Source organism: Mastigoproctus giganteus, chromosome 5 (assembly GCF_048544385.1).
Source record: "Mastigoproctus giganteus isolate SK-2022 chromosome 5, ASM4854438v1, whole genome shotgun sequence".
Taxonomy (NCBI): Eukaryota; Metazoa; Arthropoda; class Arachnida; order Uropygi; family Thelyphonidae; genus Mastigoproctus; species Mastigoproctus giganteus.
The window spans coordinates 231,860,172-231,879,402 of record NC_143579.1 but is presented as its reverse complement, the minus strand read 5'-3'; the positions used below and the strand labels follow the sequence as shown (position 1 = coordinate 231,879,402).

Below are 19,231 nucleotides of genomic sequence, written 5' to 3'. Positions count from 1 at the left end.
TTACTACTATTATAAAAATAAAGTTAAAATATTAAGTTATTACTACTATAAAAATTAAGTTTCCTATAGTTATTAAAAAAAAAAAAAAGCTTATTTTTGTTAGCTTTTGGAACGTAACCCCCTCTTTTTGTACTTGTTCTTAGTCCCATATAACACGGTTTTGCATCGCACAAGATTTTGTAGGAACCAAACTACCGTGTTATATGAGGGTTATCTGTACAGTATTTCTTGTATTCATGTGGGTACTTAAGGTCTCTATCATTTTTAATTGGAAAAATTTACCGGAGGGAGGGGGGGAAACTAACTTTGCAACACCGTGTATATCAAAAATTCCATTGCTATGGTAACTTTCCACAGGTTTTAATTACCTTCTTGTTCACTGCCTGCTATCCTAAAATTTGAGTGTATAGTAGTTTGGAATTTTTTTTTTTTTTTTTTTTTTTAAATAACAACCCTGTTATTATTAGTGTTTTTTGATCTTATTGTATATGATTCTATTTCTTACCATCACTCTCCCCTCCCAGAAAACTGATTGGTGAAGTAAAGTCATCATGGTTCTCTTGTACATCTGTTTGCATGTACCGAATATAGAAAATTATATTGCATTATGTTATTTAATCACATTTAATTATATCCATAATATAATTATCCAGTTATTGTATAAAATGTATAACATATTTATAAAACTTTCATTGACAGCAATTATAGGAAAGGGAAAATGTTTTATGCATTGGTGTTACATGCATGCTGAATTTGAATATTGTTTTCCGCTCTCTGTTTGTACATTTAATCTGTGGACAATTTTTAGAACACTTAGCACATTGGAAAAGTTCCCAGAATAATTTTAAATTTTTTGAAAATGAGTAAATGTAGGTACTTGTCAAATGCAACATTGCACCAATTATGCTGTTAGAAAAAAAAATCTATAAGTGCAACCATAGTTAGACTATGGTTGCACTCGTGGATTTTTACCAACTTTTCTTCAAAAGCAAAACAATTGCCTTGGAGAAAGGAAAAATTCACATGTGTATGATATGGGGTAATGTCATCATTAAACTCATCATTCCATGTTTAGTAAGCTACTATTTAACCCAAACTATCTGTGTGCAGGTATTTTCATGCTGAAAAATCTGCATCAGGTCTCCCAATATGAATGTTTATAAGGGGGGGGGGAAACTTCCATCACTTTTCTTTATGGAAAATCTGCTAAATCACTTGATTGTATTTCATTTAATTCTCCCCAGAAACTTGTAACACTGTAAGCATGTCAGATGGAGACTTCTTAATAGCATGGAAAATTAAATGGGATGACTAGATCAAACATGATGTTTTAGGCTCTCCCATTTCTTATGTTATAATTCTGGGAACTCTTTTGATTGTTCCTTGTTTTATACAAAGGAATATAACAGTATTTATTCATTTTTAGATTGGGCTGTTCAATCAGATCACTTTGGAACATTGTCCTGGTCTTGTCCATCTAGTTAAACCTGGAGAAGAAATGTCTGACCTTATGAAACTGTCACCTGAAAATATCTTGATCCGTTGGGTAAACTATCATCTGGAAAGAGCCGGAGTGAATAGACGCCTCACCAACTTTACTAATGATGTTAAGGTATCAGTTGTAATTTAATGAAATTAACAAATATTAGATTATACAGCATGTTCAAATGTTTTGGCAGTTTGTGTTAGTTAAAATCTGTGCACTTCAAGCTTGAGGAATGATTGCCTTGATATTTGATCTTACCTTGCCTTGATATTTGATCATTTCTTACCACCTATTTAACCATTTTTTAACTTATTCAGAGAAGAATTTCTCAATCACTGGGTACCACGTCTTTTTCATTTAGGCTCTAAATGAAAAAGACTTTCATTAACTTACAAGGAATGAAACTAACATCTGCCATTAAAATGTGATAAAATAAAATGCTTTCCAAGCTTAATATTTATCTATTTCTATGCAGGGAGCCTATGCAAATTTAAAGAAATTTGCATAGGCTCCCTGAGTGTTGTACCATCAGAGAGCTTATGTAGAGGCTAGGCTGGAACGTCTTCCAGTAGTTGATTATCATTTGACTAAAGCCACATTTAATTCATGCTTTGAGTAGAGATGGTACTTTGAAAGATAGGACAGCTCTAAGTGGTGAAGATATTTGTGAAGGTGTTGGCTTATATTTAAGTAGTACCACTATGTTATTCCAAAAGGTTATGTACCAGCAGGTTCACCTATTAGTGCAATTATAGCCAACTTAGCAATGGAAGAATTTGAATCGGATGTTGGGGAGCTCTAGTTTTCCCCCATTACGTGCATGGAAGAGATATGTTGATGACACGTGTCGTTCACGGTGATACAAAGAGGACACGAAATAGAAATACTCGAGTGGTTGAATAGCAATTCGCCTTATATTCAGTTTACTTTGGAGGTTGAGCAGGGGGAGACCCTTCCATTCCTTGATGTGTGTGCATACAGAGAAGGCCTTCACTTGAAAACTGTGTCCAATACACACACTTCAAAACAGCTCAGGCCAGTTGCCACAAAAGTAGTGTAGTGTGGTTAAGGCCTTATTGGAAAGGGTGGGGTCCCACTGCTCCTCGTCTGAAGAGAGAGGTGAGGAGATTAAACGTGTTACAGCGGACCTAGTAACGTGCGGTTACCCCCAGAGCATTATTGAGAGGTGTTTAAGAGGTATGAACAACAGTCACAGGGATGCTTTTGCACCTGTTTCCACTGCATACATCCCCTACTATCCAGGCATTTCGGAACCCATTTCCCGTATTTTGCGTTCGTGTAAGATACGCTGTGTGCAGCTGCCAGGTCGGAGGCTGCACTCAGTAGTGTCTGCAATTAAAGATCCTATTGCGGGTAATGACACTAGTGAGGTCATATATGAAATTGAGTGTCCTGATTGTGGGGGAAACGAAACGCAGGCTGCGGGATTGCCTGGGGGAACACGATAGAGCCCTTAAGACTGCAAATTACGGAGGTTCAGCTGTAGTGGAACATGCCTGGGAAACTGGGCATGGCTAAAGAAGCCGTGGTCGTGGATAAGGCACATGGCTTTTGGAACCGGAAATGGCTGGAGAGTTTAAGAATATGTTCGTCCGAGCTCTACAATCTTAATAGGGATAAGGGCTGTTGCATTCACCCACTCTTTGAAGCCCTTATCCTACAAAGAGACGAACGGTTTAGAGTGGCCCGTCCATTTTCCGGTTCCAATGCACAAGAAGTGAACCATGCACAGACTCTATAGTTCATGTCGCAGACCTGCTGAGATGTGTGGTACATATAGATTGTCAGTCATCCTGCAACCACTATAGCTGATGAAGGCAGCCACTGCTGCCGAAAGCTCCTGTACTAGTGGTTTTAAACAACTTTTATCGCTTTTAATTTTATATATTTTATTGAATTTTATTCTTGTTATGCAACATTTATTTTATTTTGTTTTAATATTTTAATGTATAGTTATACAATCAGTATGCATGTATTTTATTTTATATTATCATAATAAAGACTGTTTTACAGATTCGAGTCAGTATTATTTAGTAGCATTACAGATGAATTAGAGTTCCTGACTCCAGAGGCCTTTTCAATAAAGCCACATTTTCTTATGTCTAGTCTAAAATTATCTGTCCTTCATTTAAATCTTTCCCCTTGTTTGTGTCATATTAGTAAAAAACTTTCCCTATATCAAGTTTGCTCAGCCCTTTTAAGGCCTTAAACACAACAATCAGATCCTCGTGTAAATGATGTCAATTACAAAGCTGGCATCTCTTCCTGTAAGAATGTCTTGAATTCCTGCCTACTCTTGTTATCCACATTGTACCCTTTCAAGCAAATCAACATAATTTCCTGACATGAGGCTTCTAGTCCTATGTATACTGATGTGTGATATTTATCTCTATATCGTTGACAGTACTCGGTGCACTGCCCTTTGCAGTCTTACTACACGTTGGACTCTATTACAACTCACTTCTTTTAATCCCCCAGTTGATAATTTAATCTAGAATTTCCACGACTACTGTGGCTCAGATGCAAAACCCTGCATTTACTGCAACTAAAAAGTATTTCTAAGTCATGCTGAAAAAAAAATTCTCTCCCCATGAACCTTATGAAGTCCTTCAGATTCAGAGTTAATTGACAAGGCACTTGTCATATAGTCCATTTTGTATTGTCTGGACAAAATTGCAGACAGTGACATTTTGATTTATGTCTTTGCATTTTTCCAGCATGATCTTTTATATTACAACCAAGTTGCACATCATTCACTTCAGCTAGGGAAGTTTCCAATATAAAATCTCAGAATTTTCACCTATTGCAATTCTTCAAATAAGAAATACTGTAAGCCTGTCCTTATGTTTGGACAGTATTATTGGTCATTGAAGGTTTTCTTTTATGTATATTGAGCTTGCTTGATAAAGGGATGGTAATGTGCTAATAAACTCATAATCCTAATCCTTGATAAAGGATGTTCAATCTATGACAGGCTTCCTCATATAATTTTTCAACTTAGGATTCCTGAAATTACAAGGATAGTCCTTTGCTAATTTACTTATGAAAATGTGGTTTTAGGTTTGGTTGCAATCTCAGTTCATCACGTTGTGAAATTTCTAATTGCAATCTGTATTATCCTATGTTGCAGGATTATACAAATAAGTAAATATAGTGGTATTACATTCTGCTATGAATTGATGTCTCTACTACAACAAATCATCACTAAAATGGACATTTGTGAGGTTCCTGCTAAAAGATCAGATAATTTTGCTTCATTGTTTGTGATAATCATGGTGGATATGTATTTATTAATTGTATGAGCTGCTGCTAACTATTGCTGTATCTTATTTTTTCAGGATTCAGAAATCTATACCCACCTTTTGAAACAAATTGCTCCACTTGAGGCAGGTGTTACAGTAGAAGCCCTTATGGTAGGTATATAGTATGAATTTACTATGAAATTCCTGTTGTGAAAAGTTTTTTTTTCTTTTTTTTTTGTTTGTTTGTTTTCAAGTTGTTTCTTAACGATTTGATGTTTTTTGCAGTAATTGTATGAGTTGTTAGTATCAGGTTCTCTTTATATTAGCAGGGTGTGGAGACAGCAACCCCTAAAAAAAAAGAAAAAAAAAAAGAGCATTTCTGTTGACATGCATGAGCAATTCTCATTGTTAATGCACATGAAATCACCTAGTACTGTACAGGCGAGAAGAATCAGTGGTTGTATGTGGTGTTAATTTTTGTCAGCTGTTTAAAAAAAAAAAAAATGCTGTTTTCCCGTTTCTTTTTCTTCGTTTCTTCTAATTCTTGCTTAGTAGCACGAATTAAGAACCAAACTAATTTTTGCCTCGATTGCCCGAAGACCAGAGGTTCAAACAATGCATTCCCAGTTAAGTCTCTCGTAATCCGTCGTTATACGGAAATTTTCTTCATTCTACGGAAACTATTTTAAATGTAATTACCAAAGGGAAATTCAAAAAATATTGTCAAATAGAAAATTTCTCTATAAAGAAGTTCGTTAAACAGAGGTCAGACTTTTATATGTAAAAATAAAATTTGCCGCCCTCCTGAACTGTTGCCTGTAAGCGACGCTTACCTTGCCTACCCAAGGTAGGCAAGGTAAGCGCCAATCCTAGATGGCTATACCTGGGTGTGGTGTTATGCCTAAGAAACAGTTTTATCCAGATTATATCACCCAAACAGTGTTTTGATGGTTGTAGTGGTCTGATATGGGCCTGTTTCATTGGATTGGTTCACTAGTTTTTCATCACTGAAACCACGAATGCAGCTCTGTATTAGGACATTCTTAATAATTCTCCATTGTGTGAATTCTTTTTTTTTCCCGGGGAGGTGGGAGAAAGCAGACCCTATTTGTATCTGCATGACAGGCTCTTTACCATAAAGTATAGACAGTATAAATAGTGGTTTGAAGAGAATGATGTGGTGCACTGGCCATATCCAGCATAGAAATCAGATCTAAATCCATCCAAATACCTTTTGGGATTAGGAACAACAGTTGAGCCAGAACAAGAATTTGTTAGTTCAAACAAGAGAACTAGCCATACCAAATAGTTTTTGATGTAATTAAAAGTCCATGGGGTCATCATACTATACACTGGTGTTCAAAGAAAGTGCATCATCCCTTAAAATTGTAATTGTCATACAAATAACATAAATGTATGGCAATATTTTTACAGATTGCATCAGATAAGATTGACACGCGTTGCTGATGATGCAGTATTGCATCAGCTGTTACTTTCAGCTATATAAGCACGCTCTGCAAGAGTTGCAGTCATTCCTTGCTTGTGTCAGGATGGTGAGTTACGTTCAGTTAATGCTACGAAGAAAGAGTGCTATTGTTGCTTTACGTGAGGAAGGATGTTCCTGTCATATTGCTTAGTGTCTTGTAATCATTCAACAGTGAGTAGATTTCTTTCCAAACTCAAGAATACTGGTTCTGCTGATAGAGAAAAAGGAACCGGACTTAAATGAGTCTCTACACCAAAACAGGACCATATTTTTTAGCATTAGCATTAGTAGAGGCATATGATGCAAGAAAGCAAGCTTATTCAGCATCAGCCAAAAAAAAAAAAAAAAAAAAAAAACACAACCACTACTCCCATTTCACCTCTCCGTTCATTCAAAATACCTGTCCAGCTGAGCCTTAAATTTGTTTAGGCTATCAACTTCAACAACAAGTGATGGAGGTCTATTCCACAAACCAACTGCCCGCTGGCTAAAGGCAAATTTCCGCACATCTATCCGACATCCGTCCTTTCTCAATTTGAATTTATGCCCTCTCAGGTGATTATTCTGAGCAAGAGGAAGAATCCCATCGGCATTGAGCATGCTCAAGCCATTCAAAGCCTTATACACCTCTATCAGATCACCTCGCCGATGCCTAGTCTCCAGACTCTGTAATTTTCAAAACTTAAGCCTTTCTTCGTAAGAGCAACCCTTTGTTCCATTCACTAATCTTGTTGCCCTTCTCTGTACTCGTTCCAGCAGCTCTACATCCTTCTTGAAATGAGGCCTCCAGACCTGTATACAGTACTCAAGATGTGGCCTGACCAATGCCTTATACAAGGGAATAATCACATCCCTATCCCTGCTAGAAAAATTCCTGTATATCATTGACAAGACACCATGAGCTACTCTTGCAGCTCGTCTGCACTGCTCAGAGAACTTCATATCTGCCTGCACAATTACCCCCAGGTCCTTTTCATTCTCTACCACTGTCAGCGTAGTACCACAGAGTTGATACTTTGATCTGGGGTTACTGTTTCCCTTATGTAGTACTTTACATTTGTCAATGTTAAACTTCATTTGCCACCTCTGAGCCCATCTGCTCAACCTTTCCAGTCCTGTTGCAGCAGCATAGCATCAGTAGTGTCCTTAACAACCCTGCCAACCTTTGTATCGTCTGCAAACTTGGACATTAAGCTTGATATACCATCATCAATATCATTTATAAATACAGAAAACAACAATGGACCCAACACTGAACCCTGAGGAACTCCACTAATAACATTAGTCCACGTTGAGCAGTGTCCATTGATTACCACTCTGTCTTCTGCCACTCAACCATCCCTTTATCCATAGCAGCAATTTGCCTCCAATGCCACACTGCTCCAATTTGTGCAGCAGTCTTCCATGCGCAACAGTATCAAAAGCCTTTCTAAGATCCAAATATATAATATCAAAGTTATTCCCTGCATCCAGTTCTTTTGTGACTACATCATAGTATCCAATCAAATTGGTCAGACAAGACCTGCCCTTAACAAAACCATGCTGTGTCTGAGCTATAACTGAATTCTTGTCTAGATGATCCTGCAGTGCTTCTTTAACCAGTGCCTCCATTAATTTTCCTGGAACTGAAGTTAAACTAACAGGTCTATAATTACTTGTGTCAGCCTTTGATCCTCCTTTGTGAATTGGGGTTACATTTGCACATCTCCAGTCTATGGGTACCTCCCCTGAGTCCAAAGAAGCTCTCATAATTATGGCTAGGGGTTTGCTTACTTCCTTTGCTGCCTCCTTTAATATAACTGGATAGATCCCATCCACCCCTGGTGCCTTTTTTATGTTTATCCTCAACAATTTCTCCTCCACTTTCCTCTCAGTTATTAGAAAATCATCTAGCTCACTGCCAATGTTTACTTCACCTACGACATTCCCCTTCCTGAATATCTCCTCATGTGTGAAAGTAGATGCAAAATACTCGTTTAGATTGTTAGCCACCTGAGCAGGATCCTCAACTGTTGAACCATCAACATCCAGTGGACCAATCTGATTCATCCCTTTCCTTGAGTTTAAATAGGTAAAGAACTCTTTTCTGTTTTTCTTTGCATCCTTTGCCAAGGATTTTTCATAATCTGCCTCTGCCTGCCTAATCTACTTTGTGACTTGGTTACAGACCAACTTATATCTATCATAGGCTTCCATGTCACCCATTAATTTGTATGTATCCCATGCATTTTTCTTCTCTGCCACATGTCTCATTAGTTCATCTGACAACCATTTAGGCCTGAACCTTGAACAATATTTCTTGGTTGGTATGTAAAGCCTGGTAGCTTTCAAGATTAGTTCCTTGAATGCTTCCTATTTTGAATTTGCTGTTGGTAACATCATCAGTTGGTCCCACTGTATAGAATTTAAATACTGTCTCAGACCATCATAGTCGCCTTTACGAAAGCAAAAACCCTTCCCTTTACCTCTGATGGTAGTTACCTCCTTGAGTAAATCCCACTTCAGCACACTGTGATCACTGCCACCTAGTGGTTCCTTTATCTGCAAATTCTTAATGCATGAAAAATCGCTACTGATAATCAGATGAAGAGTATTACTCCCTCTAGTTGCCTCCCGAACATGCTGGTGTAGAAAACAATCATCCAATAAATCCACAAAAGCCTTGCTAGTGTGTGAGTGACCAACCCACAAATTCCAGTCAATATCTGGGAAATTAAAATCCCCCATTATAAGACTCTCTGATTTACTGGCCCATTCTATTTCCCTGTACAGTATCTTATTATACTCATCAGAGTCATTAGGCCTATAGCACACTCCTACTCTCAATTTTGATTTTCCTATGCTTATGTCACACCAAATGCAGAAGTAGGAGGCCTCTTGACACTGCCCTGTCCATCGATGTCGACTGGCTTCACTTCCTTGGATTTTATGTTTCTTAACTAATAGCATAACCCCTCCTCCCTTCCTATCCTGTCTATTCTTTCTGTAGACATTGTACCCCCCAAATTCCAGTTCTGCATTCCTTATATCTGTGTGACACCACGTCTCTGATATCCCAACAATATCTGCCTTTGATGTTTTGAGCAATACCTCAATTTTGAAATGCCTATGCCTTAAAAACTGTTAAAGCTTCTTCATCTGAACTGAAAAGAGAATGGGAAGAACATACAGGAGTGGTAGTAAGTACAGTAACAGTCAGAAGACTCCTCTTCAAAAATGGACTTATAGCCCGCCGTCCTAAGAAGCCCTCCTCACACAAAAATTGAAAAAGGCCCGATTAATTTGATGTAAGGAGCATGACAAATGGACCCCCAAGCAGTGGAAGTCCAGTTATTTTCTCAGATGAGAAGAAATTCAACCTGCATGGCTCTGATGGGAGACAAACGATTCCCCGTAGACGTGAAGAATACCATCCAGACTGTATGACGTCTACAGTGAAATTCCTTACTAGCCAGATGATACGGGGGTACATTTCATATTACGGAGTAGGTCACCTACAGTTTATAAAAGGTCCTGTAAATGCCAATGGATACCTGGCTATATTGGAAGGCAAATTGCTGCCAACCATTAGAGACCATTTCAACCTGCCAAGTAACTGCATCTTTTAGGATGACTCTGCTCCTTTTCATTGGGCAAAAAGTGTAAGTAGGCACTTCTGCAGTTACTTTAGCTTCATTTCTGCATTAGAGGTTTGACAGCAATGTGTTTACATTTGTTACAGGTGAAAAAACAGTTGGAAGAACGGTCCATTGCAACTCTTAGCTGGCCAGGGAATAGCCCAGACCTGGATCCTATAGAGAACTGTTGGCTTCATGTGGAATCTTCGGTTTCCAGAAAGAAACCGAAGGCCCTTCATGAACTTCAGGAAGCCATAATTCATGTTTGGAACCACGAACTATCAGTTGATTATATTCACAAATTGATCTTGTGCCTGAATGGTGTGCTGCTGCTGCTGTCATCAGGGCCAGAGGCAGTTAAACTAAACATTATTTTGCACCTGGTGAACTTTTCATTTCGTGTTCCATTTAAAATTATAAACTGAAGCAAATTGAGGGCTTCTGATAACATTTCAGCCATAATCGTCGTGGAGAAAGTCTTGTTTATGAAAACTGTTGTATAAAGGTTGCAAATGCTCATTTTGGAATATTTTGAGAGCACCTGTCAAATATTATTTAGCTTTGCCTTACCTATCAATAAATATGTTTTGTTTATATTTCTGTTTGTGATGCTAGTCATTAATGTAACATATCATAGTGAAAAAGGGTTAGAAATGTGAAATTCCTAGGTGATGTACTTTCTTTGAACACCAGTGTATATATATTATTATTTTATTTTTTTTTTTTTGTAACCAGATGATTTTTCATTTATGTCCTAATACTAGGAATGACCATAAATGCATCCACTCTCTGGAGTTGCATAATCTCTTGGTTGCCATGGTAGCACTGCAGAGTTCAAAATTCCATCCTTCATGTCTTATGAAACAATAGAAAAAGATGTTCAATGATTTTTAATGCTACATGGTGTAGTATGTATTCAGGATACTTGCAGATTGTTATTTGCTAAGGTTCATCTTCCCAATAAAAGTTTAAAGGTGAGAGGGAAAATTCATAGTATGCAGCTACTTATTACCTTATCCAGATAAGGTATTAAAATACAGGAACATATAATTTTAAAGAGATATGTACTATACCTATTTTTAAAAAAAAAATTAAATGTTGTTATGCTGCGCTATATTTTATTGAAGTTAAAAATTGCTTTTAGTAATGATAGGAATTTAGTTGAGAAAAATTGTATTGCCTAATGCTTCATATCTTTAGCAATTCTGTGATTAAAAAAGATCCCTAAACAAAAGATCCCTAAACCCTCATTGGCAGACCAACAACTGAAATGCATCCAGCAGTTGAAATTTGATATCCTTTTAAATTTTGTGTTTTTTGATTTTCTCATTCTTGAACCTGCATCCCATCCCATCTTTGAAATACAAGCTATGCAATATTCAAAATGCAGTGCATAATTGCCTACACCCTTTACCAAACACTTTCTTTTTTTTTTTTTTTTGGAGGGAATTAAAGCATTTGTCAGTCAGGAATAAATATGTGAAAGGTAGGAGGTTATTACAATGGAAAATGTTTGTTACCATATTTCTAGAATAAACTATTGAAGGTATACTGTAATAGACATAAAAATAGTAGTGGTTTGTGATTTGACAACTTATTCAGCTGCCTTTGTATATTGCATACATTCATAGAAACACAGTAAGATATTTAATCTTTTTTTTTTTAAATTAGGAACCAAATATGTTAGATCGAGCTGAAGTTATGCTACAGCAAGCAGAAAAAATTGGTTGTCGCAGTTTTCTTACTCCAAATGACGTTGTTGAAGGCGTGTACAAGCTCAATGTTGCCTTTATTGCTAATCTATTTAATAATCATCCTGCCCTTGATAAACCAGATGAACCCATTGAATTAGAGAACCTAGAAGAAACAAGAGAAGAAAAAAGTAAGCTTTGTGTGTTTAATATTTAATTAGAAGTAATTTTTTTTTTAAAAATATTTTTATTACTAAATTTTTGAAAATTTTAGTCACAATAGCCAAAAAGATGTTTTGCATAGTAGGATGAATAATATCCATTTCATTCCACTTTATCCTTTTCATCTTGAGCCTTTCTGATTGGGCGCCTCCGTAGCCAGGTGGGGAGGAGCAGCAGTGCATAGCACATGCTTCTTGATTAGATCGGGGTTCGAGCCCGTGACCACCAAATACAGAGGATGCGGAAAGGTCAAGGAATGACCACCACATATTCCCAGAGCAATATGGCCTTAGTTGCTAATGCTCCTAAAAACCAAACAACAACTTTCTGATTGTGCTCCTCAACATTCAAGTCTTTAATTTTACCAAAAGCAAAAACTTGATTATGAAGTCGTTATAGGTTACAAGATGTCACCAAAGGTGAATGAGATTTTCAATAATGGAACTAAACGTTCATTTTAGTTTTAGTTTATTATATGCATTGTACATCAGACTTCATTAATTTTATGTATTACAGCAGTTTAAAAAATCAATTTTTTGTTGAAGCATTAGTAATGCTTTGACAAAAGTTTTTAATCATTAATAATGGTGATTCAAATCTACTTCATTGCTTCTTAGCAGTTAGCTATAAAGCAGTTAAGAAGATTTGAATATCTAATTGTGGGATGTAGCAGTAACAGATGCTGGATGTAGCAGCAACTGTGCTATGCTGTTAGTAAATGTTAAGTAGGCTGTGTCCATACGTTAAATATGGACACAATGTCTGAAGAAAATATAATACATGCCATCTAAGCTCTCCAAAGTTTCATTTCATTGGGAAAATTTGATAGAAGATTAACATTTATTATTTAATAATAATAATAATAAAAAAAGTAAATTTAGAATAATTTAATGCTTTCATTAATGCATTGCTGACATGTTTGTAAACCCATACTTGTTTGCCAGATATGTATGGGTTTACAGTATTGATGATTACAGTTTGTGCAGCAGCAGACTTTGCGGAGCAAATCTTTCCATAGAATTTTTTTAGAAATTTAAAAATTAAAACATTTTTACATAAATCCTTTTAAATATTACTTTTCCTTATTTTGACCTGATTGTCCAACATTACAGTGAAATTATTGCCAAAGATCAGATCAGATCACACAAATTAAAAGAAGAAGAAAAAAAAAAATACCTCATTATTATTCTTTACCGCAGTAATAACTTCTCTATTTGTTAATCATTTAATTCAGTTTCATCAGTTTCTAAATCTGAATTACAGAGAATTTCTGTTTTTTAAAATCAAATTGGACAACATTGGCAAACAGGTTTAATCTCCTCCTTTGATTTTTAAAGCTGTTTTCCTACAGCCATCTATTAAAACTGTACACTATTAGTTAGAAACACAAGTAAAAGACAGCAGTTGTATTCAAATATTTCAACATCTTTGTATGTTTTTTTTCCTGCTGATGCTGTATAAGCTTGCTTTCTTGCATCATGTGTCATTACTAATGTTTAAACAGTCATTTTATATGAATCATATGAAATGACCTTAAAAATGTAATTTGCATATGTATTTCTAAACCTAAATATTTCATATTAGGGTTATCAAGAAAACAAACTCATCCACCCACATGTATCATGTCTAAATTTTAGGAATTTCGGGAGGAAATCACCATCTTCACCTGAGAGCAACTACTACATTGTGATGTACTCTCAAACAGGTTAATAAAGGTGAATTATGTGGTATTACATAATGCACTATACGGCTAGTAATTAATATTATCCATATAGTGCAAGGACACCACAATATTTTAAGATAGCAGCATCCTTGCATTGCACGGATTGTTGAGGCTGATAGCTTTTCCTAGCTATCAGCATAAACTTCCCATGGTAGTAACTTCTTCCAGTATTTAACAACTCACTGAGTAAAAGAAAACTTCCTACAATCCAGTCTAAATCTTTTTCTCTGTAATTTGAATTTATGGCCTCAGGTTCTGCTATCATTTATAACTGAAAATTTACCTTTATTCATTTTTCTATTCCCTCTAAGGTGCTTGGTTGCCAAGCTCTGTTGCCTGCATATTCAAAGTCTTTCCTCATATGAGTGTGCTTCTGGATCTCATCATGCAGGTTGTTTTTCCCATCTTTGAACTCTTCAAGAATATCTATCTCTCTCTCTCTCTCTCTCTCTCTCTCTCTCTCTCTCTCTCTCTCACACACACTGTGTGGAAGTATTCTTTTGTTATGCCTGACCTGGACCCTTTCTATGTTGCCTTTCCTTCCCAGATATATTATATATAGCAGGAGTGGCCAACTTAATTTGTGATGTGATCTACTTTTTTCCTTCAAAATGTGCTGCAATCTACCATCTCAAAAATTTCATTGCACAAGGTGCACAAATCGAGGGATGACTGTATATTTAAAATTCGTCGTGATCGACCGAAATTAAATCCGCAATCGACTCGTTGGCCACCCCTGCTATATATAGCATAGCAAACCTCATCATCATCTCATATTTCTGGATGACATGACATTTCTGTTAGCCCTGCTATGTCAACATTATCTGTCAAAAATCAGTAGTTCAAATTCACTTATTTTATTGACAACACTCTCAACATTACTGTGGAGACTGAGACACTACTGTTAAGACTAAATATTCATGTATAGTTTACTACCCTGACACACTTGTTGAAGTTATATAAGTTTCCCTAGCATTGACTTCCTGTTCATTTGGAATATACTATTCTCAGCATATCTTGCCATTATCAGCTTTGCATTTAGAAACAAGAATATTTGATGTGTACAGGCATTACCTTGATTCATAAGGTAAATGGGGGTCTACATTACCTACCATTCCCCCAGTTATGTTTCTCCAAACCCTTAAGTCCTCCTTAATAATATTGGCAACAACTTTGCACCACCCTTGTTCAAATTTTTCGATCTCTACAAAATAGATTCCCGTGTACTAGGGTGGACAATAAAAATTTCCTCTAAAAACTTTGGAATTTTATATGAAATTGACAGATTGTGCTTGAACTAGACAATGAGTGATTCAAGTAGATATGTGTCCAGCTATTCAGAGAAATATTGATGGGTTATAAGGAAATCCTTGGTTGCTGTCTAGACAGGCTATACATGCATAAATACATATATATGCACTGCATTTGAACACACACTGATAAGATGGTATATATCATGTCTTTAATCCTAAAACAGTAAGTTGTTATTACAGTTCCCCCTGTCTCCCCTGATACCAAAATTATTCTGTCCTATTTAAAAAATATATATGCAGTTTAAGCTGTATCTTATTGCATGTAACTAGCCTTTTAAATTAATGTGTCAATTTTTTATTAAATAATTTTCCAATGAGAAAAAAGTTGTTTAATAATAATATACAATATTTTACAGCATACAGAAATTGGATGAACAGTATGGGTGTCTCACCTTATGTGAACTGGTTATATAGTGATTTGGCTGATGGTCTAATTATATTTCAGGTATGTGAGTTTGTGTTAATAGCTTCACCATTATTTATTTATTTTTTTTTTAATCAATGAAAGGAATGTATTGGTCCATAATTCCCACACTCATATTTCAGTTTAAGTGTTTCACTGAAATAGGGAACTAACAGATTAAATTAATGTATACAAGTCTCCTTTATATATGAATATGTGCTGATAAGATAATATGAGGAGTAGGAATCCTAGATTGTGTATGTGTGAAGGACAAATAAATATATATATATATATATATATAAATATATATATATAAAAACACACCCAAATCTTCAAATTGTAGTTTGCATCATTAAGTCAGGCTTGCTGAAGCTCTTCTTCTGAAATAAACACATGGAATAATAAAGTAAAAACACATGGCAAGAGCACAGCAATTGTTTGCAAGGAACAATTGAAAGAATCCTGTTCTTCCAGATAACTGCACCCTCAAATCCTTAGTTGATCCAAGTATTTATCTAACAGAAATTTTGATTATAAATTAGCTGATCCTGGGTACTGAAAGGGGCTCACAAAATTTCCCAGGTCTCAAACACAGTTTCTGGTTTTCTTCACTGTATATCATCAAATTCCAAAATAAATAAATACACAACCCATTTAATAAAAAAAAAAAAAAAAAACCCCACACAAATACATTTTTCGAACTGAAATTTACAAGGCTTTACACATGCCTTTTACAACTGGTATGAATTTAAAACTTTTACAGAATTAAATAATGCAACAGACTATTCGTTAAGTTGTACAGTAAGTCCCCGACCTACGTAGTCCCAAGTTACGCAACTCTGGACTTGTGTAAATTTTTTTCACTCAAAATTTTTTTTTTTTTTTTTTTTTTAGGATTGTAAAATTTAAAACAGTAAAAAAAAAATAAATAAACAATCAATGATGACGAACACACCATGCACAAGTGAGACACGGAGTAACAAGTTTATGTAGCTTAAAAAATAGGAATGAAGAGAAGATTCTGGAAGTTTATTTGTTTTTTTATATAACTGAAGATTTCAGTGAAGGGGATACACACATTTCACCATAATAACGAAAAACCCCACAGAATTCCAGCTATCGGTATTGTCACAAATGCAATAAGATCAAGTTTACTACCCATTTATAATGAATTGGACTAACAGAATAGTCCAATAAACCGGAAACTGCAAATTGTTCTTAGTGTTTTTTGGTAGTGACCTCCAGAAATGTGCTTTAGTAAAATGTGAGCTTGCGTGAGGTGTGATAATAGTGTGTCTGCCTTAACCCTGTGAAGTTCTTTACAGAAAGTTTCATTTTGATTGTTATCATGGCGCCGACTAAGAGAATAAGTGACAGCGGTACTAGTAAATCTACCGAGAAAAGGAAAGCGATCAATTTGGAACAGAAAATTAAAATAAGGATGTATGAAAATGGTCAAACATTTAACAAGTATATTGCAGAATTTAGATTTGTCAGTGTCAACGGTGAACACAATAATAAAGAGCGAAGACAAGAAGCGGTGAAGGGATTGGCACCAGTGAAGTCAACTATAATAACCAAAGCTATGAAATATGTATCAGTTCTTACAGCACAATAACATACATGTGTTTTTTTTTTTTTTTTTCCTTCTCCTTTTTATGTTTTCTTTTCTTGTGTGCCACTCTGGATACTTCACCGCTGTCCCCAGATAAAGTTTTTAATTGAACTAATTAAAAATATATAACTATTTTTCTATATATATATATATATATATATAGAAAAATATATAACTATTTTTATTCATTCTTCTGAGGATATTATGTGGTTTTTGGCATATGAAAAATATAGTAGCAATATTTTATTAGTCATTCCCGAGTTACGTTAAACTCAACTTACATAAGAAGTCCTGGAACATATCTCTTATGTTGGGGATTTACTGTATTTACACTTATTGATAAGGTAGCCACCATTTTAAAAGATAATATCTTTTGCATGTAAGATAAAAAAAAAACAAAAAAAAAACCAGATCTAACTGCAAGAACATTAATATATTTTCTGAAATGCATTGAAAGTCATAATAGTTATTCTCGTTCTTTTATGGAATATTAGGCAAAATTATCACACAAAAATAATTTTCTTTTCAAGCATGCAGTTTTTAAAAGCTTCCTTTTACTTCTTAGCAAGCAATAAAGGCATATATGGGCAAATAAATTCCAAACTTGCTAATTTGGCCACCAGCAAATCTAAGTTCTTTTTAGAATTTTTTAGTGTTACATGAAAGAACTTCTGCTTATAAGAGTCTTGACAACAAAACCTCACCTTGTAAAATGTTGCAAAGAAAAACAGGCTTTATACTGTTTCATAACTTTAATACAGTGGGGTCTTGACTTACGATGACATTGACATCTGATATTCTCAGGAAACGATATATACCTTCCATACGATCTCTTATTTTAAGGACTGATGATATTTTCAGGTATCGATGGCTTTCCAATATAGCTGGAACTATACATGGATGGAAATTTTCAGACGCGTGGTGCACGGAACGTCACTCGTACGATTGTTCTCAATCAATTAGCGTCTTTTTTATTGTTCAACGTGTGGTTATTGTTCAACATCACTCATGCGAGATTGCTTCAGATCTATGACGATCTGAAACTTAAAGCTCCATCAATCAGTGGCAGTGCTGTGCGCTTTGAAGACTTTAAAGCCAGCAGAGACTGGCTCGAGTGCTTCAAAAAAATGGGTGAATATCAAGTGTTGAAAGGCATGGGGAGGCATTCAGTGCTGATTTTAAAAAAAAAAAAAAAAAAAAAAAGCAGCAGCTGAGACTTTTAAAATTGAATTCCAAGAGTTTGTTGATCAGGAGGGTTATCTTCCCCAGCAGGTTTTTAACATTGATGAAACTGGCCTCTTCTGGGAGCGAATTCCCAGGAAAACGTACATCACTAAGGATGAGGCTAGTTTACCTAGGCATAAGCCTATGAAAGATAGGCTCACTCTCCTGTTTGGGGTGCCAATGCCTCTTGAGATTTTAAGCTGAATCCTTTGCTTGTGTATCACTCTAACACCTCCAGAGTATTTAAACAACAAAAGGTTGACGAAGGCATTCTGGGAGTGTTTTGGCGCAGTAACAAGAAAGCCTGGGTTACAGGCTATGTCTTCAATGAATGGGAGCTTGAAGTTTTCTGTCCTTCAGTGAAGAGTTATCTTGCGAAAAATAAGCTTCTTGTGAAGCACACTGCTCCTGCTGGATAATGTGCTAGGCCATGATCACCACCTTGTTCAATCTCTTGAGGCACAACTTGAATTGGTTCAAATCAAATTTTTGCCACCCAACATCACTCCTTCTCCAACCAATGTACCAGCAAGTGAATATCAGTTGCAAACTTCAAGAAAATCTACACCACAAAAATGTTTGCAAGTTGCTTTGCAGCGACCTCTGGTGAAAATGCTGTCACCCTCAAAGATTTTTGGAGGTTGAAGTTCAACATGCTGGACTGTGTGAGACTAAGTTCTTTGAATGATGTTTCCACCAGGTGCTTAAATTCAGCTTGGAAAAACATTTGGCCTTTAATTATCCATAACATTGACAGATTTGAAGATGATGGTGCTTTGACAAATGATATTGTCACTCTTGGTAAATCAATGGGTCTGGAGGTTGGCGAAGAGGATGTGGAGGACCTTATTGATGCTCATGGGAATGAGCTAAAACAGAGAAACTACAAGAGTTGAAGAAAATTATGGAGAGTGACACTGGAGAGGAAGAGGAAGAAAAAGACAACCAAAAAGTGTCAGCTGAAGAGTTGAAGATTGGCATTTCTTGTTGGGACTGTTTAAGAGAAGTGGTAAAAAGCACCCTGACATTGAAAACACTGAACTCATGATGGGCAAAATGGAAGATGAAGTCATTTCTTACTTCAGGAAGTTACAAAAAAGTTGTCAAAAACTGTCCTCTTTGGACAGTTTCTTTGCAAGTAGTAGCAAAAGACTGAAAAGACACCTGACTCTTGATATAATTCCGCCA

General features: G+C 35.8%; 1 protein-coding gene across 1 annotated transcript in view; it reads left to right on the top strand.

The window, feature by feature from the left end:
* Positions 1 to 19,231, top strand: part of Fim (plastin-2 fimbrin) — a 164,150-nt gene that overhangs the window by 123,054 nt on the left and 21,865 nt on the right. Inside the window, exons 6-9 of the mRNA XM_090374448.1 lie at positions 1,427 to 1,612; positions 4,846 to 4,920; positions 11,524 to 11,734; positions 15,158 to 15,246. Of these exons, the coding sequence (XP_090230574.1) occupies positions 1,427 to 1,612; positions 4,846 to 4,920; positions 11,524 to 11,734; positions 15,158 to 15,246 (561 nt within the window). The remainder of the gene's footprint in view (positions 1 to 1,426; positions 1,613 to 4,845; positions 4,921 to 11,523; positions 11,735 to 15,157; positions 15,247 to 19,231) is intronic.